This window comes from Alosa pseudoharengus, unplaced genomic scaffold, assembly GCF_046254945.1.
Source record: "Alosa pseudoharengus isolate Yale_2024_CS ecotype anadromous, Long Island Sound unplaced genomic scaffold, YU_APseudo_1.1 YU_APseudo_1.1_scf_1, whole genome shotgun sequence".
In the NCBI taxonomy this organism is placed as follows: Eukaryota; Metazoa; Chordata; class Actinopteri; order Clupeiformes; family Clupeidae; genus Alosa; species Alosa pseudoharengus.
In genome coordinates this window covers 57,917,051-57,940,635 of record NW_027468564.1, presented here as the reverse complement: position 1 = coordinate 57,940,635, position 23,585 = coordinate 57,917,051, and the positions used below count along the sequence as shown (strand labels likewise).

At 46.2% G+C, this 23,585-nt stretch overlaps 1 protein-coding gene across 1 annotated transcript; it reads right to left on the bottom strand.

The window, feature by feature from the left end:
* Positions 1-14,282: 14,282 nt before the first annotated feature.
* tekt4 (tektin 4) lies at positions 14,283-23,341 on the bottom strand. The gene is made up of 6 exons (XM_076281225.1): positions 22,799-23,341; positions 22,590-22,660; positions 22,339-22,482; positions 21,185-21,407; positions 17,420-17,574; positions 14,283-14,496 (listed from the first exon to the last, which is right to left on the bottom strand). The coding sequence occupies exons 1-6, from the start codon at positions 23,339-23,341 to the stop codon at positions 14,283-14,285; spliced, it is 1,350 nt and encodes a 449-aa protein (XP_076137340.1).
* Between the last annotated feature and the right edge of the window lie 244 nt (positions 23,342-23,585).

The window sequence follows — 23,585 nt, the reverse complement described above, 5'->3', positions numbered from 1 at the left end:
TTTATCCATCCGGGGGTACACACACTCAGAGCAACAAGCTCACTAGAAGCACACAGAAAAGCAGACATCATCAGCTAGTCTGTATTACATGTATAGCTTTTCTCTTCCCTCCCCACAATCAATTTTGCTTATTCAGAGTCTTATAATTAAGACATCCCATATTTACCTATGCATCCTCAAGAGAACCTTAAGGGAACCTTTAGGGAATGTTCATAGAAGGTTAGGTGAAGGTAAAAATAAAGAACCTTTAGGGAACGTTCCCTAAAGGTTAGCTGAAGGGGGAAAATAACCTTAAGGGAACCTTTAGGGAACGTTCCCTAAAGATTATGTGTTTGCTGGGAACACTGTTTACAGCTCTTCGAGTCACGGTAAAATGTCATTTACATAGCTCATTTAGATACAGGTATGTATGTGTGCTTGCGTTTTTAGGAATCCGCCATCTTGATTTGTATAGAAATTAATAGGCTATTATTAAGTGAGACACAACGTAAAAGAACAGAAATAGGTGACTGACTTTGATAGCAAAGGCTACAGTATAGGAAAGAGATACGCGACTTTCTGCTTATCCTGTTTGAAAATGAGTGGTACTGACGTTTTCACAAGCGAGGGCGTGTCGAGGTGTAATGCGGAGAGGCTAATGGCCTGACAGTCTGAACACAAATGTGTCAGGGTCATGAGGCTTGTAGCCTGGGCTACTATCACCAGGTGGCCCCTCAAATTACCCTAGCCTGGCCTGGCTCGACGGTCTGAAGCCGGCTATTGCATCTGAAGAAGCTCGCCCGGCTCCACCCAACTGCGGCCCTCAGCTCTGTTGTTGCTGAGATAACAGTAGGGAAGCTGTGCTCACATCATGGCAATAGAGATGACCTTCTGAAATAGCAGGCTTTGATTAGATGGAAAAGAGGTATTTCAAGGGGCTATACATATGGCAGAAAAATCACAACAATCTCATTCCAGTGTTGGTCAAAAAGCAGCTGAGAAGTGACTCCCAGCTTTGAGCGGGGAGATGAGTCAAAGGCTAAACCAAGTAAGACATCAAGGGGGATGAAAAAAATTCAATATATGATGGATTCGTCCTGCAGCCTTGTAGCAGGCTAGGCGCTATGGGTGGGCCTGGACGGGCCTAGGCCCGCCCACTTTTCAACAGGCCCACCCAAAACTTTTCTTAAAAAACAAAAATAAATAAAAGCTGGTGATGTTTCTGCGCAAGTTCAGCAGTGCCAGATATACGTGAGGTTCTGGGTCGGATCTAGCTTGTCGGTATGCTAGGCTAGCTCCAAGTGATCTGAAAGTGTGAAAACAATTTCCAGTAAAGGACAGTGTTGCAACAGTCGTTGTTTAGGTAGGCCTACCTTAAACGTGCACAAACGGTCTCGTTGTATTGCTGCAACCAGGAGATGAAGGAGAGCTTAGATCCATAACACCTACATGTAGCACATCTCTATGGCTTAATAATAGCTTCTGAAATGCTTCTTTTTTTTTTGCAATGCAGCAAACGTTGTTGATATTGTGATCGGTGATCCGATTTGCATTAAAGGGCCTAATGGGTGTGATTGATCTTTATGAGCTCTCTTGGAGCATGTTTTACATGACAGTTCTGTGCCCGAGGGGTAGTCGCCAGCTGATTTTGCCAGGGCTTCAGCCCAGAATGTTTTTTGTACAGTTACATTACATTACATTACATTACATTACATTTGGCTGACGCATTTTTAGCCAAAGCGACTAACAACATGGTAAACAGTTTAAGTTTAGAGCAATTCTCAACAATATTAGGACAATTTAAAAAAACATTAGAGTACAGTAAGAATAAGTGCATCAGTGAGTGCTGTTTTTAACAGTTACGTGTCAGTTTAAGACGGCTGGTGAGTGCTAGGATCAGCAAGACTTGTTGTAAGTGTTGCTATGAGAGGAGATGTTCTCTAAAGAGCTGGGTCTTCAGGAGTTTTTTGAAAATGGAGAGGGATGTCCCTGCCCTTGTAGGAACTGGCAGTGTGTTCCACCAGCGAGGAACAACAGATGAGAAAAGTTTTGATTGGCCTGAGCGTACCGGAGGTAGAGCTAGACGTCGTTCGTCTGAGGAGCGCAGCGGTCTGGAGGTAGCGTATGTCTGTATGAAGGCATTCAAGTAGGTGGGAGCAGAACCGGAGACTACTTTGTAGGCAAGCGTTAGAGCCTTGAATTTGATGCGGGCCGCCATAGGTAGCCAATGTAGCTGGATGAGTAGCGGGGTAACATGTGCCCTCTTGGGTTGGTTGTAGACCAGGCGCGCTGCCGCGTTCTGGATCATCTGAAGTGGTTTCACTGCGCAGGCTGGGAGACCTGTCAGGAGGGCGTTGCAGTAGTCGAGTCGTGAGATGACTATTGCCTGAACCAGAAGTTGGGTGGCATCTTGAGTTAAGTAAGTCCTGATTTTCCGTATATTGTAGAGTGCGAAACGGCATGACCGGGCGACTGAGGCAACATGATCTGAGAAGTTTAGTTGGTTGTCGAGAACAACTCCTAGATTTCTTGCAGTCCTGGTAGGTGAAACAGACAGAGAGTCAAATTTGATGTTGATGTCGTGGTGTATGGTAGGTTTAGCTGGGAGGACCAGCAGTTCAGTCTTTGAGAGGTTCAGCTGGAGGTGGTGTGCCTTCATCCATGTAGCTATGTCTGAGAGGCAATCCGAGATCCGTGCTGAAACCAAGGGGTCATCAGGTGGAAAGGACAGATAGAGCTGTGTGTCGTCTGCATAGCAGTGGTATGAGAAGCCATGCGAACGGATAATCTGTCCCAAGGAGGTGGTGTAGATAGCAAAGAGAAGGGGGCCCAGTACTGAGCCCTGGGGGACCCCTGTGGTGAGATGGTGAGGTGCAGATAGCTGACCAAGCCATGATACGTTAAACGAGCGTCCTGTGAGGTAGGATTCAAACCAGGAGAGAGCAGAACCGGAGATTCCCATGTTAGCGAGTATAGAGAGAAGGATGCGGTGATTAACCGTGTCAAAGGCAGCCGATAAGTCAAGCAGAATGAGTACTGATGACCGAGCGGTCGCCCTGGCTTCTTTTAAGGCTTCTGTTACAGACAGCAGAGCCGTTTCGGTAGAGTGGCCGCTTTTGAACCCAGACTGATTTGGATCCAGAAGGTTGTTCTGTGAAAGGAAGTCAGAGACCTGTTTGGAGACTGCTCGTTCAGTGCCTTTGGATAAGAAAGGCAGGAGTGAGACAGGGCGGTAGTTCTCGACTTGAGCAGGGTTGAGAGAAGCTTTCTTAAGTAACGGTGTTACCCGGGCCGTTTTGAACGCAGTTGACTAACAAATATGAAACCATTATTCCGATCGCGCATTGAAACTTTGAGATGAGATGGACGTATTTAACATACAAGGACATGGGTGAACTCACTCTTCATGCAGCAGATTTAACTTGAACGTTACCTTATCATAACACATCATTTGGAACGTAGGCTACGTGCGCGCGCGAGGTTAGACATGTCATTGTTTGCATTTGCTATTTGGTATACATTACAAGGAAATCATGAAGGCATCAATGACAAGGTGGTGGAGTTATCCTGTTCTCGTCATTTTGGCTAGCCTACAAGTTCAGGTTTGTTATCAGCCTCTAGCCTACAGGGTCCGTGTAACGCTTTGCAGTGCTATGTTCTATTTGCAGAATTCACATGAAAAAAATATAAAAATAGGCTTTAAAATCCGTTATCCATTCTTTAGGACGGCACAGTAGATGCCAGAATGCTGATTTAGTCATGCTTTTGATGTGATCATTCATAGTCAGGTCCCCATCTAAGATGACTCCCAAGTGTTTTACTTGAGTCCTAGTTGTAAGTGCTTTAGATTCTAAGCACCTATTTGTGTTCTATCATCTTTGTTACCAAATAAAATAATCTCAGTTTTGCTCTGATTAAGATGTAAAAAATTCTGCTGCATCCAGGTACTGTATTTACTTTCAAGGCAAAAGGAATCATATAATAGGACTCAATTTGTTTGGTGACAATGCAAGGTAGACCTGTGTGTCATCTGCATAGCTATGATATGCAATCTTGTACTCTTGAAATATTTCACCAAGGGGGAGCATGTATAAATTAAATAAGAGTGGCCCAAGAATGTATTTTTTTATGTCTGGAAGTTATTTGATGCATCATGTTGCACTGGAAAGCATGCTGTGAATAATGCAGTTTACAGTCCAGCATAGCCGTTTCCCAAACATAGATACATCAGATATAGTCAGAAAGGGTGTAGGTTTGATTGGGAAAATGGCAGGGACATACATTTGCCTGATGGCATAAATTATGCTACCTGTGCTTGCATATGTGTAGATGCCATGTATCATGTCATGTTTTTGGTATGAGTTTGATATGGTTTGTCATGTGGTGGGTGAAGAGTTTGTTGTCTGTGTTAAACAGAGAAGAGTGAGTGTGGAGGTGGACACAGGGCTGTATGCAGAATGTTAATATTAACATTTGATGTCCATTCAAAGTCAGTTTTCTTGCAAACCACTTATCACATCAGCACAATTGGATAGCTCCTGTTGTGCAGTTTCACATGACAGGCATGTGAAATCTGTGTGATGAGAACTCAAGGTGAGCAATTCAACTGAGAGAAATCGGTGTGAATTTGGAACCAAAACACACACAGATTAACAGATGTGTGTGCAAACCAATGCTCATCTACAGCTATCAAAACAGGTTTCAATGAGAAGATTTCAAATTCCAAATGAATTAGGTCTGGGACAACGGCAAAAAATACGTCGACGCAAAATATGCGCGTCGATTTGTCAGACCCAAAAAGCGTGCTGCCAAATATTTTGAATTTTACACCTTCAGTGTTTCCCATAGTTGACTAATCTGTGGTGGGGCGCCACAAAACCGGCCGTCACACATTTATGTTCTATGTTGTACTATTTAAATTAAAGATAAGATAAAATCCTTTGAGTTGCACTTTTTACGCACGTAGCCTTTCCCTGCCCCGCCCGCTCTCTCTCATAACGAGCCCGCTGCCCCTCCTCTGCATGTGCATTTAATTCAAAATATTCACGATTGTTGAAGGATTGTTGTTGCCACATAGAAGCATTGCATAGAACACGGCTGGCTAAATTGCTATTAAATCCGCTTAGCATCATTACCATGCTTGTTCAAAACTGCTGCAGTCAAGTTAACTCTGTCTTATCACAACATAGCAAGGGCGTAGGTTTGGTCTCAGCTTTGGTGGGGACATCCAATCCCCCCCCCGGCTGAAAAGTTAACTTTTACTGACAAGAGTCAGACTGTCAATAGACAATAGCCTCTTTCATTATTTAGTACTCTAAAGTTAAACTAGCATCTCCGACTGGAGAGAAATATGTGCAGACGAAAACAATTGTTTAAACGTAAATAAATGTTTGACCACTAGATGCCAATTTTGTTTCTCAGATAACAGAAGCTAAGCATTGTGTAATGATCTGAGCCTAGCTGTATGACTGTACTCCCATAATGCTGTGCGTGTGTGTGTGTGTGTAATGTTTATAATGTTGATGTTGGTTGTAGTATGAGTAGTGGCGTTTGCCTTGTTGTGTATGTGTTAGCTGGTATGGTCTTTCTTTGTGTTGTACCTCATGTGTTTACCCCGTGTATTGTATGTGACTACCCTGTTTGTGTATCGTGCTTGTTTAATGGACCTCCCTTGTGTTGCCTGTTTATGACGTTCGTGTTTTTGGTGCGTAACCAATAAAGACCATTTTGAGACAATCTTACAGTTTGTTACATTGGTGTCAGAAGTGGGATGACGACCCCTACTGGACGGGAGGAGAAAGCTGCAACCGATTACCTGGCGATGATGAGTTTCCTGCCAAGACGGCTCTTCGACAGCACGCTCGCCCATGGCCACCTGCTGAGCCCAGCAGACGGAGCCAGCCTGCAGCGTGACCGTGATGAAGAGACCCGCCCCCGGCCACAGGAGGAAACGAACCGGGCTGATGGCAGCTTCCCGCCACTTGAACCCGCTCCACACGGGAGCGATGGAAACCGGCCAGTCCTCGGTGCGACGGCGGCGGTAGAAGGGCGCCCCAGCGTAAAGTTGCCCCACTACAATGGCGAAAGGCCGCTGGCGACATACCTGGTACAGGTCCGGCTGGCAGCCGAGCTGAATGGCTGGTCGGCGGAGAGAACGGGCGTACAGGTGGCGTTGGCCCTGGAGGGGGAAGCGCTACAAGTGTTAGAAGACCTGCCACCGGCGGAGCAAGTAAGCTGGACCGCAATCGAAGCAGCTCTGCAGCGACGATTCGGCCAGAGAATCTTCATCAGCGATGCCAGAGAACAACTCGCTTCCAGACGGCGACACAAGGACGAGAGACTGGGCAAGTTCGCGGCTGACCTGCAGCTGTATGCCCGGCGGGGCTACCCAACGTACAGCCAGGGTCTACATGAAGAGATGGCACTGGAAGCGTTCGTGCGAGGCATCCACCCAGAGCGGCTAAAAGAACACCTTCGCCTGATCGCCCCCAGCTCGCTGTCCGTGGCGCTCGCGGAAGCCTGAGTCGCGGCATTGCGTATGCCAGACATCGATGGAGGTGACGCGGCAGACCACGGCACAGCCACCACAACGGCGCCCACGCGAGTGGAAGAGGCCGGCCAGCGGAGACGGATGCCACCGGTGTGGCGAGCCGGGACACATCGCGTGGTACTGCCCAGCCCCGGCACCCCTCACGCTCGCACCCCAGTTACTAGAAGAAGGTGGCACGGCGGGAGGGGCTATGGATTGCATACGGCTGGGCCGGCTCAGCCAAACCAGAGGACTGTATGTGGACTGCACGCTAGATGGGACTCGGTGTCGCGCCTTGATCGATACTGGCTCCACCATCTCGCTTGTGCGCCCCGGTCTCTTACCCGGCACGCTGGTAGCCAGACCCAGAGGCTGGGAAAAGACAAAAACACGCATCACAACAGTTACCGGAGAGCGAGCGGAACTGTATGGACAAAAAGTGGTGTGCGTGTGCATCAACGGTGAGACGGCGAGCCGCCGGCTTTGGTTGGCTAGCATTCAGGATGATTGCACGGCGGGGAAGACAGAGCATGAAGTGCGGAGAGCTGGCGCGACGAAGAACTCTCCAACTCGCTCCACACAAGCCCGCAGGAAGCAAACTCGCAAAGAGTGCTCGCCATCCAAGACTCCGCCCCTCCCCACACAAGCCCGCGAAACTCAATCCCGCGGAAACAACAGGTCTCATCCAGGTCCGCTTGCTGAGTCTCCGCCCCTCCCCACACAAGCCCGCGAAACTCAAGCCCGCGAAAACAACAGGTCTCTTGCTGAGTTCGCCACTGCTCAGTTCACGCCCACTAGAGAGGAGCCAGGAGCGCGGGTTGAGCAATCACCACTCTCCACTCAGAGAGCGCGGCCCTCTGTAGAGACAAGGCAAGCCGTAAATGAACTCTGCACTGTGAGGGGCTGAGTGAAGCACAGGGTAGCCAGGTGCGGAGACTACTAGCAGCGTACACCGACATCTTCGCTGCAAGAGATGAGGACTGCACCCGAACGAGCCTGGTCCAACACGAGATCGACACCGGAAATGCTCGGCCCATCCGACTTCAGCCTCATCGCTTACCGTTCGCCAAACAACAAGCAGCTGAAGAAAAGATCAAGGAAATGGCCGCGGCAGGAGTGATAGAGCCAAGCAGTAGTCCCTGGGCTGCGCCGGCTGTACTCGTCCGGAAGAAGGACGGCTCGTGGCGGTTCTGTGTTGACTACAGGCGCCTCAACCAGGTAACCCGGAAAGACTCCTACCCGCTCCCCCGCATTGACAATGCGCTGGACAGCATTGCCGGCTCCTGCTGGTTTAGCTCGCTGGACTTACGCAGTGGCTACTGGCAGATTGAACTAGCCCCAGAAGCTCGGCCGAAGACAGCGTTTACCATCGGGCAAGGGCTGTGGCAGTTCCAGGTACTTCCGTTCGGCCTATGCAACGGGCCAGCGAACTTTGAGCGGCTGATGGAGCGTGTCCTGGCGGGCATTCCACGAACATGCTGCGTGGTTTACCTGGACGACATCCTGTGTCATGCAACAGACTTCACCGGTGCCATAGGACATCTGGAAAAGGTGTTCGACGCCATACGGGGTGCTGGGCTCAAACTGCACCCGAAAAAGTGCCACCTGTTCCGGAGGCAAACCGGATTCCTGGGCCATGTCGTGGGGGCCGCCGGAGTGGCCACCGACCCAGCTAAGGTGGAGACGGTGAGACGTTGGCCTGTTCCGCACGATGGTGCTGAGCTGGGGAGCTTCCTGGGCCTGGCGTCATATTACCGGCGTTTCATCCGGGACTTTGCTACAGTCGCCAGCCCGCTGCATCGTTTGACGCACAAAGGCCAGCTCTTCGAGTGGACGCGAGAGTGCGACGCGGCATTCCGGCGGCTGCGGAGGGCGCTATGTGAGGCCCCAGTGCTCGCTTTCCCTGACCCTCAACTGCCGTTCATCCTGGACACCGACGCCAGCGACGTGGGCGTCGGCGCCGTCCTCTCTCAAGCAGGCGAGCAGGGCGAGCAGGTGGTCGCATACTTCAGCCGCTCACTGGACCGAGCGGAGAAGAACTACTGCGTGACCCGCAGAGAACTGTTGGCTGTGGTGGTGGCAGTGCGCCATTTCCGAACCTACCTCTACGGCAAACGGTTCCTGCTGAGAACGGACCATGCATCGCTCACCTGGCTGCTGAACTTCAAAGAACCAGAGGGCCAGCTGGCTCGCTGGCTGGAGGCGCTCCAGGACTACGACATGGAGATTCGACACCGGGCGGGTCGCCTTCACGGCAACGCAGACGCCCTGTCCAGGCGTCCGTGTGCAGCAGACCAGTGCCAGCACTGCCACCGGAGGGAGGAGAGGAGCCTGGCCGCGGCTCAACCGGAGCCCGCTCGTCGGCTACAGGCTGCATCACCGCTGGCAGAGAGAGAGAGAGTCGCTGTTTTCAACGCTCACCAGCGTCACGCCAACGAGAGGGTCAACGCTCGCCAACAGCACGCCAGCGAGAGACTCAACGCTCGCCAGCGCCGCGCCATCAAGAGAGCCACCGCTCGCCAGCTTCACGCCAGCGAGAGAGACAACGCACCGCAGCCCAACGCCACAACACAGCACTGCAGAGCGGCAGCTGAGGCCATGGACGCGCAGTCGCCGGTGGACGTGATGTCGAGGGAGGAGATCCGGAAGGCGCAATCGGAGGACGCCACGCTTGGCCGAGTGTGGTCATGGATCGAAGCCGGCCAGCGACCGCCATGGACTGACGTATCAGCACTCGATCCAGAGACCAAAGCGATTTATTCACAGTGGCCGGGAATAGTAGCACGTCAAGGACTGTTGTATAGACACTGGCGAACCCCCGATCGACAATCTGACATTTTCCAGTTGCTGGTTCCTGCTGGATTACGAGCCCGTGTACTGGAACAGGTACATGGGGCTGTGGGGGCGGCTCATTTCGGCATCGCAAAAACTCTTCGTCGGCTGAGAAGCCACTTCTATTGGCCGGGATGCAGGCTGGACGTTGAACTGCATGTTCACTGCTGTGACGCCTGCACAGCGAAGAAGGGCCCCACGCGACGCTCGCACGCTCCGCTGCAGCAATACGCAGTCGGGGCTCCCATGGAGCGGGTAGCCGTCGATATCATGGGCCCACTGCCAGTCACAGAGCGGGGAAATCGCTACGTGCTCGTAGCTATGGACTACTTCACTAAGTGGCCGGAGGCGTATGCAGTGCCAGATCAGAGCGCCCACACGACAGCGGACAGACTGGTCACTGAGATGTTCTGCCCGGTTCGGGGCACCGGAAGAGCTCCACAGCGACCAAGGGCGGATTTCGAGGCGGAGGTGTTTGCTGAGGTTTGCCAGCGCATGGGCATCCGGAAAACGAGAACGACACCTCTGCATCCACAAAGCGACGGGCTGGTCGAACGGTTTAACCGGACGCTAGCAGTGCAGCTGGCCATATTGGCCGACCGCCGACAAAAGGACTGGGACTTACACTTGCCCCTGGTGCTATGGGCATATCGCACAGCGGTGCAAGAGTCAACGAAAGGCACACCGGCAGCTCTGATGTTCGGGCGAGAGCTACGCACGCCGGTGGACTTGGTGTTCGGTTCGCCTCCGGAGGCGGAGATTGGAGGTAAGCCAGGGCTGGAGTACTACAAGCAGCTACGCGAGAGACTCAAAGGAGTACATGAGTTGGCCCGGCAGGCTATGAGTGAAGCTGGAATGCGTCAAAAGTGTGGGTGTACTGCCCGGAGAGAAAGAAAGGCATTTCCCCGAAACTCACTAGCCAGTGGGTCGGGCCGTGCGATGTCTTAGAGAAGCTGTCTGATGTGGTCTATCGTGTGAGACTGGTTAAGCGTCGGAGAGTTGTGGCTCTCCACCGTGATCGACTGGCCCCGTATCGACCCCTGGCCTCAGCTGAGGGTCGTGGAGACTTTGACACTGACTCTGTGGAACTTGGTGACAATGGAGCTGTGGCTCTAACACCGATCACCGTGCAGCCTTCACCGGAAGTCACCGCCGCGACAGCGGGGCGCCCACAACGGCTCATGGACTGACGTAGGGTAAGACTTGAGTCAAGGGGACATGGACTAAGTCTCGGGGGGGCTGTGTAATGATCTGAGCCTAGCTGTATGACTGTACTCCCATAATGCTGTGCGTGTGTGTGTGTGTGTAATGTTTATAATGTTGATGTTGGTTGTAGTATGAGTAGTGGCGTTTGCCTTGTCGTGTATGTGTTAGCTGGTATGGTCTTTCTTTGTGTTGTACCTCATGTGTTTACCCCGTGTATTGTATGTGACTACCCTGTTTGTGTATCGTGCTTGTTTAATGGACCTCCCTTGTGTTGCCTGTTTATGACGTTCGTGTTTTTGGTGCGTAACCAATAAAAACCATTTTGAGACAATCTTACAGTTTGTTACAATATCTTAAATTTGCCCAGATTAGTCATACTGTATATATATTATTTAGTCATATAGTTAAATAGTATTTTATTTATGGTACTGAGGATTGAATATATCTATGAATTTATGCGACTCTAAATTATATTTGTATTTGCTTAACTGTAATTGGAATTCTTTTGCTGTAAGATAGGCTACCAGTGCCTTAATGGCGATTTCCTTTGTTATTTCAGACTGTTGGCAATACAGAATATCACAATACAGAAGTGAATCTACTCCATCTCATTATATTGTACAGCAATGCTGCTGACAATTGACAATTTGACATAGGCTAATAATTAGAACCTCACCTGAAGCCTGATGCTGTTTCCTCAACCTGCCATCCATCTGTAGTGGTTTGATGCTGTCTTTCCTGCATACAAAGTGGTTCATTCATTTTGTAGCCTATCCTTTGGCTAGTGAGTTTAACCCTCCTACCATATTGTATATGATAGTGTTATTTGGATATTATTAATCAAATAATGATTTGATGCATGTGTCATAACAATGCAATGACAGTCCTTCAAACGAATTTGGGTCTCCCTTTTATTTCTCTGCATTGTGTAGGCTACAGAAATACATAACATAAACAGAATAGAAACTGTCCAGATCCAATGTTTATTGTGACTTCCAAGATTCTAACTTAAGGTAGGCTAATTAACATTCAGTGACTTGGTAATAGCATTGTGATAGCGCGACTTCTAGATGCGACCGTGCTGCACACCCCTAATCAATACTCCTGATCTTGGTTGAAAGATTACAGAAGCTAGGTTTATCTTTAACAATATCCTGGGTAACATATGCTATCACCAGTTAATACTATTTTTCCACATAATAGAATCTGCATAATTTGAAAGCCTGGTCACTACTGCTAGCTTGTGTGGCTAGTTATTTTGCTTACTTACACTCTGCTTTAAGAAAAAGCTTCGTATGCCCCCTTTCTTCTTCTTGGGTGGCATAGCTGATCTACACACCACAAAAAGGGGTTTGTATGCTGAAGGGAAAAGGGAATATCAAAATGTTTCACTCTGGCCTTTTATGGGGTAGGCCTATGTATTGAGAGCCCTGGTAACTTACCGTTGTCGTTGACACACCAAATTGGCCCACCATACCTTCCCAACTATGCACAGTATCCCATTAGCTGCCATCAGGCTATTTACAATTTTCTATTACGTAACTTAGTGAACACTTTACTTCACTTTCAAAATTAACGCGCACACATTTTGTTTGAGCAGGAGACACAATACGCATGCAGGCACGTAGGCTACTTGTTTTCTTTTACTCGGCTATCTATCTATATGTGGTTATCAGCACACAATGTTGAGCTAATTCACTAATTCAATACTCATGATGGATCACAAGTTTAAACAACAGAAAGTATGGAGGCAGCAAAGCTAGAGGAGTTATTCCAGATGGGCAAGAACAAGGTAGGCAATTGGTGTGTTTGTCAGAACGTTAGACTGCATTACAGCCAGACGTCAAGAACAAAACAAGGTAACTTTAGCCTGTATAGGGCTGTATCAAGTTGTCCAAATGAATAGGTCATAGTAGATGTTGTTGTATTATTGCATGTGGATGTTGTTATGCTATGTAGGCTAATTTTTTGCTGACCAATGCACGGCTAAACTGGGAAACGGACAAATATTGTCCACGCGTATTTTTTATTTTATTTTTTGCGGGGGGGGTCGGGTGTGCGTAGCATTAATTCCTGCAGGCGCCCCTGATCAGCAGCACAAATGAGTTCGCTAAAATATTGGTGGGGGCAATTTTGTCATCTTAAAATATTGGTTAGGACTAGTCATGAGCGTCCCACCCTAAATCTACGCCCATGCAACATAGTACATTAAGGAGACTAAACTTAGTTAAGTTATGCAATCAAGCATCTCAAAGCTAACGTTAGAATACTGTTTGGATGTTGAGTTTGGCATGCTTACTTACAGCTGCTTGTCAATTTCGTTACTCAGGGCTCATTTTATTGACTCTGACACTGAATGTTTGCAAAATCCCGATGTAAATGGAAAAGTGTTTTCCAAGACTCAAAAGTGCTTGTCCCAAAGAGAAGTACAAACTGTTATTTTTCTTGAATTTCCCCCTGGGGATCAATAAAGTATGTATGTATGTATCTATCTATCTATCTAGGTTATGAATTGCATCCATACATCAGCTGCGTTTTAACTGCTGTTAGTGTTACAATTGCAAGGGAACGAACGTCTTAAAGTGACAGGCACTCAATTAGACCTATACACTACTGAACTTTATTGAATGCTACCTCTGACTCCCTAAGAATGCATTACTTTGCACTTGTATAGTCTGTTATTTTGGAATTTTAAGAGCAATAAACATATATTGCAATGTTAAGGAATTCATGCTTTTTTTTAATTCAGATCAAATCAACATGTATAAATTGCTATTAGTCAATTAATGGGGAGATAATCGATAATCTAATCGAAATCTAATCGGACTGAAAAAATGAATTGTTAGATTAATCGATGCATCGAAAAAATAATCGCTAGATTAATCGTTTAAAAAATAATCGTTTATCCCAGCCCTAGAACACAGACATTATTCCCATTATCATGAGCTTACATAGACACAATCACATGCCCAGAACAATACCTCAGTCGTGTACAGTATGATGCCTTGACATAGATGGAACATTTACCCAGCGAAATAACCCTAATATGTTTGTTGCTCACATGAGTAAAATCTTGTGAGGCGATTATGTGTGGGTTTTTGCATCAACAGGTGTGTGTGTGTGTGTGTGTGTGTGTGATCGCACTTCACATGTGTCCATCAGCAGGCGTGGACACACATATATTAGTATAAATATATATTAGTCCTCCGTGGGAAGACACACACACACACACACACACACACACCATATATAGAGCGTCTCCCCTGAATCCCTCAGGGCTCTAATGAGGGCTGTGAGGTCTGCAGAAGAAGCACAGTAGGCTGTTTGGTCGAGGAGTAGTTTTCTGTGCATGTAGCCAGTGAGCCTGAGCTGGTTAGTGCTGGAGCTGTTTCTGCTAGTCTCTTTATGATGCTAATATTGCCACCCAGCGATGCTGGAGGGCAACTGACTCAGACTGTGACAATAGTGACAAACATTTCTTTCTTTATTTTTTTATTTTTTTAAATCACGCAACTCAATCCTCGTGTTTCGATGCAAATCAAATCAACTATGCATAATGGGAAAAGCATCATCCTGTTTCACACACTCACACACACACACACACACACACACACACACACACACACAAACACACACACACACACACACACACACACACACACACATTCCACTGAAATGCATACTTGCGTTTACTGTCTCATTTTTCAGAGTGTGTGTGTTTGTGTGTGTGAGCATCTCAGTATCCTGACAGGGTGACGAGGTCAGGGTAGCGCAGGCGGTGGCTCATGCACTTCTCACGGTCGATGAGTAGGCTGTGTGTCTTGCAGGCGATGGCCTTCTCCAGGGCCATGCGCGTCTCCTCCATAGCCGCCAGGGAGGAGCGCGCCGCACTCAGCTGCTGCGTCAGGGCTGACATGGTGTGAGTGATCTCCCCGACCTCATCCACCAGACTACACACACACACACACACACACGCACACGCACGCGCACGCACACACACACACAAATAACATGCACACAAGGCAGAACATGGTCACACTCAAAAACAAGCAAACGCAAATTACATCACATCACACAAATTACATCATTACATCACATCACAGTCACATTACACCAGACAGCAGAAGAGAGATGGACATAAATGAGAAACACAAGAAAAGTTGAAGTGGTATGTCAGGCAGACCACTCACTGTTGTTTTTTATCTATATATATATATATATATGTGTGTGTGTGTGTGTGTTTGTGTTTTTGTGTGTGTGTGTGTGTTTGTATGTGTGTGTGTTTGTATGCGTGTGTGTGTGTGTTTGTATGTGTGTGTGTGTGTGTGTGTGTGTGTGTGTGTGTGTTTGTATGTGTGTGTGTTCTCTCTCTCTCTCGCTCTCGCTCTCTTTGTATGTACATGTATGTGTGTATATGTGTTCTCTCTCTCTCGCTCTCTTTGTGTTTGTGTGTGTGTGTTCTCTCTCTCTCTTTCTCTCTCTCTCTCGCTCTCTTTTTGTGTGTGTGTGTGTGTGTTTGTATGTGTGTGTGTGTGTGTGCGTGTGTTTGTATGTGTGTGTGTGTGTGTTTGTATGTGTGTGTGTTTGTGTGTGTGTGTGTGCATGTGTATGTGTGTGTGTGTATGTGTGTGTTCTCTCACTCTGTCTCTTTCTCTCGCTCTCTGTGTGTGTGTGTATGTGTGTGTGTGTGTCTATACATATTTGCATAGCACTGTATGTGTTTGGTGAGGGCCTCACAATAGGGTCAGCTACTGCAATTGATTTGCTGCTACAGTGCAAGGTCGAGTCTAACTGCTGTGTGTCCTTAGTTCATACATCAGCATGAGTCCTGTTTGAGCCAAGGGCAAACGAACAGTGAAATACCTCACAGTCGCCAGGTCGGAGAGCCCCGGGATTTTAGAACAGACATATTTTTGTAACAGTTCAATTCAATTTCAATTTATTGTGCTTATAGAGCGCCAAAACATTACACATGTATCATGGCGCTTTACAGAATGTAGGCAATCAGAGAAGGAAAAGAGGAAGAAAAGAAAAGAAAGAAAGAAAGAAGGCCCATGGGTAACAGGGGCGAGGAAAAACTCCCTAGAATTGGAGATACATATAGACCCTTTCAACAATAAAAACAAAAACAATGCTTAAACGTTCTATTTGGTTCCCAATCTACTTCCTCTGCATTAAAGGGACACCAGGCAAGCCTGATGCTTTTTCTCTACGAAACTCCCCCTCGCTCGGTCTGAAGCTCTTTTCCTTTTCTTTGCGTCTTCGCCAGCTCTGCCATTATACACACGTTTGCAACAATCTCTAGCGTTTCGTTAGCCTGCCTCTGTGCTGTAAACTGATCCTGCTTCGGTCGGCGGGTAGGATACACCGAACTTGCAAGTGGGATATTCTTCCTACAGGCAGTAGGGGCGGGCGAGAGAGCCTTCATTCGCCCCGTAATGAGTCATTTAACCATATACCGACTTACGAAGATGATTAATTAACACGAAAACGTTGCCTGGTGTCCCTTTAAGATAACATATGGAATGTTAAAACGGAAGCCTTGTGGGGCCAACTATGATGCTGATAATGGAACTCTCTTGAAAGGGTCTATTAGGCTTATTCGATCTACGTAATAATCAGGTAATAACGTTCGCAGCGGCCATTTTGTTGATATAGAAAATGCATAGGTGGTTCTATTTAATGCAGCTGTCAATTGACAAGCGCGACAGCGCCGGTATGATCGCTGTAGGCTATTTATTTATTTGTACAAAATGTAACGTGATGGTAGGCCTATGTTGCAATAGGCCTAGGCTACAGGACAGGCCGTTCTAACAACAGCAATACAGGCCGTTCTAAAAACAGCAAATAGCCCTAGAGTCACCCACTGTCAGAAACATATCTGTCAACTTTTTTCCAGCTGTCTTCCTGTTTTAATATTTTCCCGTAAAATATCCCATATTTTATTACTTTCGTAACATTAGCCCCATCGGACTTGGCCGTCTCTGTACTGTTGTCCTGTACCCCCTGCCCTTCCAACGAAAATATGTTTTTAAAGCATCGTTTTGCTTGCCTGAAGGCGACCTACACAGAACAGTGTGGGAGAGAGCACGATTTGACGCCAATCTCATTAGACCTGGCTTAGCTTCACACCTCGTTTAATTAGTGCAGCAGTTTTGTAGTAGGCCTACGAATTCTTGCTCTCAGCAGAGGGATAGCAACAGAAAGACGAATGTTGAAATTTAACCCGGAAAATCTCCCTTATTTTCGTTGCTCAATGTTGACATGGTCAGAAAACGAGGGGCTAATGTTATGAAAGTAATAAAATATGGGATATTTTACGGGAAAATATTTAAAAAGTTTTTACCTGGAAAAAAGTTGACAGGTAGGCTATGTTTCTGACAGTGGGTGAATAGGGCTATTTGCTGTTAGAACGGCCTGTATTGCTGTTGTTAGAACGGCCTGCACTGTAGCCTAGGCCTATTGCACAACATAGGCCTACCATCACGTTAAATTTTGTACAAATAAATAAATAGCCTACAGCGATCATACCGGTGCTGTCGCGCTTGTCAATTGACAGCTGCATTAAATAGACCCACCTATGCATTTTCTATATCAACAAAATGGCCGCTGCGAACGCTATTACCTGATTATTACGTAGATCGAATAAGCCTAATAGGAAGAAACCTCGAGCAGATCCACGACTCAAGGGCCTGACCCATCTGCCTAGGGTCAATACGGACAGTAAGGTCTGTACACATGACAAATGCAGTAACAGCCAAGAGACCTCCTAAAACAAATGATGTTTTCCCCAAGTCCCTCACTTACGTGTCTGTGTGTGTGTGTGTGTGTGTGTGTGTGTGTGTGTGCATGCGAGTGTGTGCGTGTGTGTACCTGAGCTGCGGTGCATCTCTGCATAGCTCCATGTTCGGTCTATGTGTCCGCTGGTGAAGTCTTGACTGGGCCACTCTCATAGGGGCCTCCTTGTCATGGAGAGCCTGCTGCAAGGATACAATATTCCTCTCCTGTGTCCCAGTCTGCTGCAGGATCTAATTACACCCACATATGCAAGGACACACAACACGTTAACACATATGCATGAAATAGACAAGCTAACACACGCATTCACCAACACACTCTGCTTGCATTAGGTCTAAGGCAGCGGTTCCCAAACTTTTCCCCCCACGTACCACCGGCTACATTCCGACTCGGCTCGCGCACCCCCACCATCCGACACATAACACATAAAAACGTAACGCATTCTATATCCCCCCCCCCACCCACCCATAATACAGTTGCCATATGGCGTGCTTGTGGGGGGTAAGAGGGTTAAGGCTGCCAGTCTTATGACATGTCATTTTCTATATTTTTGATATGTTGCTGAGTGGATCATAAACGGCCCCAGCAATGAAGAAATGTGATTGATAATGACTGACTGACTATTATTTTGTTACATGCTTCAAATGTAAAGCACTTTGAGCTGCATTCTGTGTATGAAAGGTGCTATACAAATAAAGCTTATTATTATTATTATTATTATTATATAATATTTGTCCGTTTCCCGGTTTTAGGTGCGTGCATTTGGTCAGTTAAAAAGTTATGAAAAGTAGCCTGCATAGTAGCCTAACTACATCCACATACAATATCTTATAATAGGCCTACAACAACGCCTGACAAGGATGTATTCGTTTGGACAACATTAGGCTATACAGCCTAGAAAGGCTAAACTTAGGCTACCTTTAGTTTGTTAAATGTAAAGCCTAGCTTAATGTTACCTTTCTTGCCCATCTGAAATAACTCCTAGCTTTGCTGCTTCCCTCCTTTCTGTTTTTGTTGTTTTCAAAAACCTGTTATATCCGCAAAACGTCCCCCCCATGGACCACGGACCATCCAACGCATTCAAAAGTAACGCATTCTATTAGCTATTCCAGGCGTCATATTTAATAAGCTGCCCTTTTTTTGATGAACACATACAGAGTTTATAAATTATATCCTTTAATTTCATGTTTCTATATCATTATGACCGGATTCGAAATTATGTATTTATTCATAAATGAATTACAAAAGATTTAAAATTTTCATTTTACACCTGTCCGCCATAGCCCTTTTCATCTCGCGTACCCCCTAGAAGCAGCTCGCATACCACCGGGGGTACGCGTACCACAGTTTGGGAATCCTTGGTCTAAGGCACTACCATTCTAATTTACCAAGACTTGCTACTTGCATGTGGTTTACTAGCATTTATGAACTTAGATTTTGGTGTCTTTTTATGACAAGAAAAGTTGACGAAAGTTGACAAATGCTGGCAGTTTTTTATTCCAAAAAGCACTCAAGAGTGTTTTTCTGTCCAGTTTGTGATACAGTTTAATGGTCATATAGCTCACTGTGCTCATAATATGTTTCTCCAACGTTATCGCCTCCATTTCTGCTGCTTGTTGTGAGATACTGACGTCTCACTGCTGAGCTTGTAATTGGTCAGCTGTTAAAAAAGCCCTTGGCATAGGGCGTTGTTTTTCTGCACATGCTACAAAAAATCAGTCTCTGCTATGGATGATTTACCAGTGACACCTTATTTACCAGTGACACCTTATTAGGGTGGAGGAGACCCTGGTACTGATGGGAAGGTTGTCCCACTGCTGCAGGGCTGCTACAGAGAAAGCATGACCTTGAGCTTGACCTTGACCCATGGCCAGGAAACAGCCAAAAGAGCCCATTACAAGACCCGAGTGTGCTGAGGGCACAGTGAGGGCAGCGATCATAGAAAGATCAAAAGCAGGTGGGATCATTACCTGTGGCTGTACATGTGTTTAGTAAGGGATAATGTATAGAACGCCAGTCCTTATCGGGAAAATAAGTCCCAGAGGCGGACAGAGTACACAGCTTCATTACTTGAGTAAAAGTACAGATACCCTTTGCTAAATTTTACTCAAGTACAAGTAAAAGTACCAGATGTCTACTTAAGTAAAAAAGTACTTGAGTATCAAGAGTACAAGACTAGCCTACATTTTCTAAATATTGCATTACTACTGCCACAGTGCTTACATTTATGAAACGTCCTACATGGAGTTATGAAAAATGTTAATGTTAATACCTTGGAGAATGTAAAATGAATTGGAAGTAAAATCAAGTCATTTTCATCTTTTTACCATGTTGCCAGGGATGGGCAGTATTTCTAATACATGTATTTAAAATACGTATTTCAAATACAAAATACTATTTTCTAATTGAAATACTTGAAGCGAAAACTATCATTAAATTGAAATAGTCTGGCGAGGTGGGGCCACTGGTTGGCACATTCCCGTGATGGACCTGCTGCGTCTTCATCCATTGTTTCGTCCATGGTTTCGCCTCTTATCTAAATCTGACCATGGAGTTGACTTTGGCGGAAAGCTGAAGGTGATTGCTGATAGGCTGTCCCAATCAGTGGCGCCTGCACAATCCAATCACGTTTGAGAGGGAAACAACAAATTGAGGGTTTCCGAGATTTTTCTTTTTTCCTTTTTTTTAGAAGTAGTAACGGGTACTCACGGTTATGGATAGAAATGTAGTGGAGTAAAGAGTACAATATTTGCCTCTCAAATGTACTTGAGTAAAGTCATGAGTACTCCCCAAAAATGATACTCGAGTAAAGTACAGATCAAAATCAAGATCAAAAGTACTGTACTCAAGTAAATGTACTCCGTTACTGTCCGGCTCTGATAAGTCCCAACAGGGCGAACTGGACTGGTCTTGCTTCGCCCTAAAGGGACTTATTTTCCAAATAATGACCGGCGTTCTATACATTATCCCGCTTTTTATACGGTTACTTGCCAAAACGAAATAATAAACTCCACGATATGTCTCTTTACATTTATTTGCTACCGTTTCGTTGTGGCTTTTGCTGAGAAGTTCACAACACACGCTGAACTTGAATCAAATGTTCTTTAGAACACAGCTGATCAACCGTCTGGCTTCACTTTTGAATGAGATCCGTAGCCATTGACAGCGGTCATTATTTAGAGGTCCTTAGGCGAAAATAATGACCGGTAGAACTTTGGGAAATCCCATTCAAGTCAATGGAGCATTCTACCTGCATTGTGAAGAGCCGTATAATAACTTTAGATAACATACTAGGGCTGCCTTAATCTCATGAAGGAGATGTGGATTCATGTGTGAGGCTTGTGTTGGATGAGGCAGCAGACTGTCCAGAGGGTTTCATAAATGTTGGCAAAACAGACCTTTGGATCTGTGACAGTTATCTTACAATGACCACTTAGAGCTGTTTTGACCTTTCTATTTTGGCAGCTTGGATTGTTCAGAGGGGGTTTATCAAATGTGATATTATCAATATATTTTGTCAGTTCATATACTGCTTTACTGCAATTACCCTGGGTTCGCATCACATTGCATACTAAATTGAAACTGTTAAAAATAGTTAGGACTGGAATTTAAGTTTAGACGGCCTACTTTAACTTGTACAAGCCATAGATATCAAAGAGAGATTGGAGCCTACATTTTTGCAACCTAATTGTAAAGGGAGTAACCAGATCTTTTGCATATCAGAGGAGGATTGAGGGAGAGAAGATATCAGCTCAACTGCACTCTGCACAGGCCTGGTAGCTACACTATGTGACACACTTGAAATGCAGCTGCTCATAGGGTGTGGCCTTCTACTGTCACCTGTGACAGGTGGATCTCCAGCTGGACCTTGGCCTCGGTCAGCTCCTGGCAGCGCTGGTTGAAGGCCTCGTCCACTCTGGCGCATTGGGCCCTCAGGTCCTCGGACGTGTCCTGGAGCACGTGGCCAATCAGCTGCCTGAGCTCGGCGCTCGCCCGCGTCTCACGCTCTGCTGTCGCCACGTTGACGCGTGTGAAGTGCATCCACTGCTCACAGTTACTCACACTGCAAAGGAGGGTCGGATGGGACAGACACGTGAGAGACACTTCCACAGTATGCCTTCACAAAGTGTATGTCAAATGTGCCTCGTATACTAAAAGTGAATGTGAACTGAATGTGAAAAATACGTTTTTGTTTGTCACTATCATGTTGCCTAACATTTTTATAGGACTACACTGCCTCCCTGTGGGCAAAATGGTGAACAGCGTAGTGTACAATCGCCCAGTGTATAGTTTGGTTCAGCTCAGGGTTTCCAAGCCATCCAGTTATTTGCATTATTCAAACTGCAGAGATATGGGCTGTTTATTAAAGCTGTAGCTTACATACAATAATGCACCTTTGGTTCACTGGATTGTTGAATACAAGAGAGGAATGACAACAGTCAAGAGCAAGAGGGCAAGAGAGGACAACAGTCAAAGAGAGTCAAATACACCTTCAATTATCAATAAAGGGTGTATCAATATATTATCAAGTTGTATTAGCTGAAAGCTTGTTTGTGTACCTAAGATCAAATACAGTATTGCATTGTTGTGTGCATATTTAATTATTTTTGTGCTGTCAGCTGCCCTCCTGTCCTGATGGTTAGAGAACCCAGACCACAATCCACAGTCCAAGGTCAAAGAGTTACATTGACTTCCCTCAGTGCTGCCCATTCACTGCCTCGGATAACATACTAGATTAGCCTTGATTATGGTACTGAATGGATACAAACCAATATGAATGGGGTGCCACAGGACAAAGCCTTTTCTCATTCCTGAGGCACAGAGACAGCATTTTCCACCTCAGGTGAAATATTTCATTTAGCTTTTAGAATGCTTGGAAATGTTCACCCAGCATTCCAGAAGTGTTCTGAAACCCCAGCAGGCTGTAACAAAACCTTTGAAGACAGATGGATTTAGCCAAATGCATACAGCCTGGAAATGTTGAGGAGACTCACTGATCCTGGATCTTTGCAGAGCCTGACTGATGTTGTGTCTCAATACTCTTGTTGTTGTAGCGGCCACACTGGTTGTCTAAACTGTAGGCTTGATATTTATCAGACCAGTCCATCTCCAAAGTTTGCTTAGACTCCCTGTTAGAACTGAAAGATAGCCAGAAAGGGCACAATTTAAATATTTAGTTTGAACACAGAATGCAAAGCAAATAGGCCAACAACACCACGGGGCCATCTGGGCTACAATAACTTACTTTATTTGATTAACAGTCTGGTCAAGTGTTCTTTTGTGCAGTGCCTGAATGCTTCTGATTAACTCCACCTCCTGATTTAGGAAACAACATTTTAAACAAAATTAACATTAGGCCTACTGGTAGGCCTTACGTTACAAATACTCCTTCATTACTATTAATAATTACAGCCCAATAATAATAATAATAATAATAATAACAAACGTTCTTACTCTAATAAGCTCTTCCTCCACAAGGTCTTTAACAAGGTCGGGCCCAAGCCGTCTTTCCCGACATGTCAGATTATCTGTAGCGATGGCAAAAGGAATCTCTGTCGCGTCCAAAGCCTTCTCCAACCGGCGCTTCTCAGCTGAAAGCAAGACCGTCTCCGCCTCAAGTTGTTCGATGTGCCGCTCAAGCTCAGCCTTCCAAAACTGAATATCTTGTAACCTCTCACCCAAGTGCGTTGTGCCCTCGGCCTGTGTGCGCAAAGTTCTCACCTCTGCCTCTGTGTAAAGCATTTTGGATTCGTGGCGAACTTTCTCGGAATTGTTCAGATCGGTTACAGCTTGGTTTAAGGTAGCATTGTTGTTGGCAAGCCATTCTGCCGGAGTATATTTCGCCGATCTGTATCCTGCAGTAGCCAAACCAGACGATGTTAAAAAGTTCTCCTTCAACGTGGTTTCTGGATCAGTTTGAGCAGTCTGGAGCAGGTGTTCATTTTGCGTCACGGCTCTGGTGTCGTAATGCGGTCTCGACACTAAAAGTTCTGACATTTCAGTGCAAAAGGGTAATAAATTAGGCTACAGACTTTTCGATTTTCCGGGGGGAATGAACGTGCAACGACAGTGTTCAGCACTGTGTTTGTGTTGCGTCGCCAAGGATACCTGTTTCCATGGACGCACCTTTGAAGCATCTTTAAGTCAGAAAGCTGAGTAGGGTGATTTCGGCATTAGGCTACTGCACACAGTTGCATGTTGTTTTCACCAGAGGGAGAGGGCATGGACTAATTGCCCTGGG

Coding starts and splice junctions, on each gene's coding strand:
- tekt4 (XM_076281225.1), bottom strand. CDS start 23,341: ATGTCAGAACTTTTAGTGTCGAGACCGCATTACGACACCAGAGCCGTG. Junction 22,661..22,798: donor TGGAGGAAGAGCTTATTAGA/GTAAGAACGTTT, acceptor TTCCTAAATCAG/GAGGTGGAGTTAATCAGAAG. Junction 21,408..22,338: donor TCTGCAAAGATCCAGGATCA/GTGAGTCTCCTC, acceptor CCTCCTTTGCAG/TGTGAGTAACTGTGAGCAGT.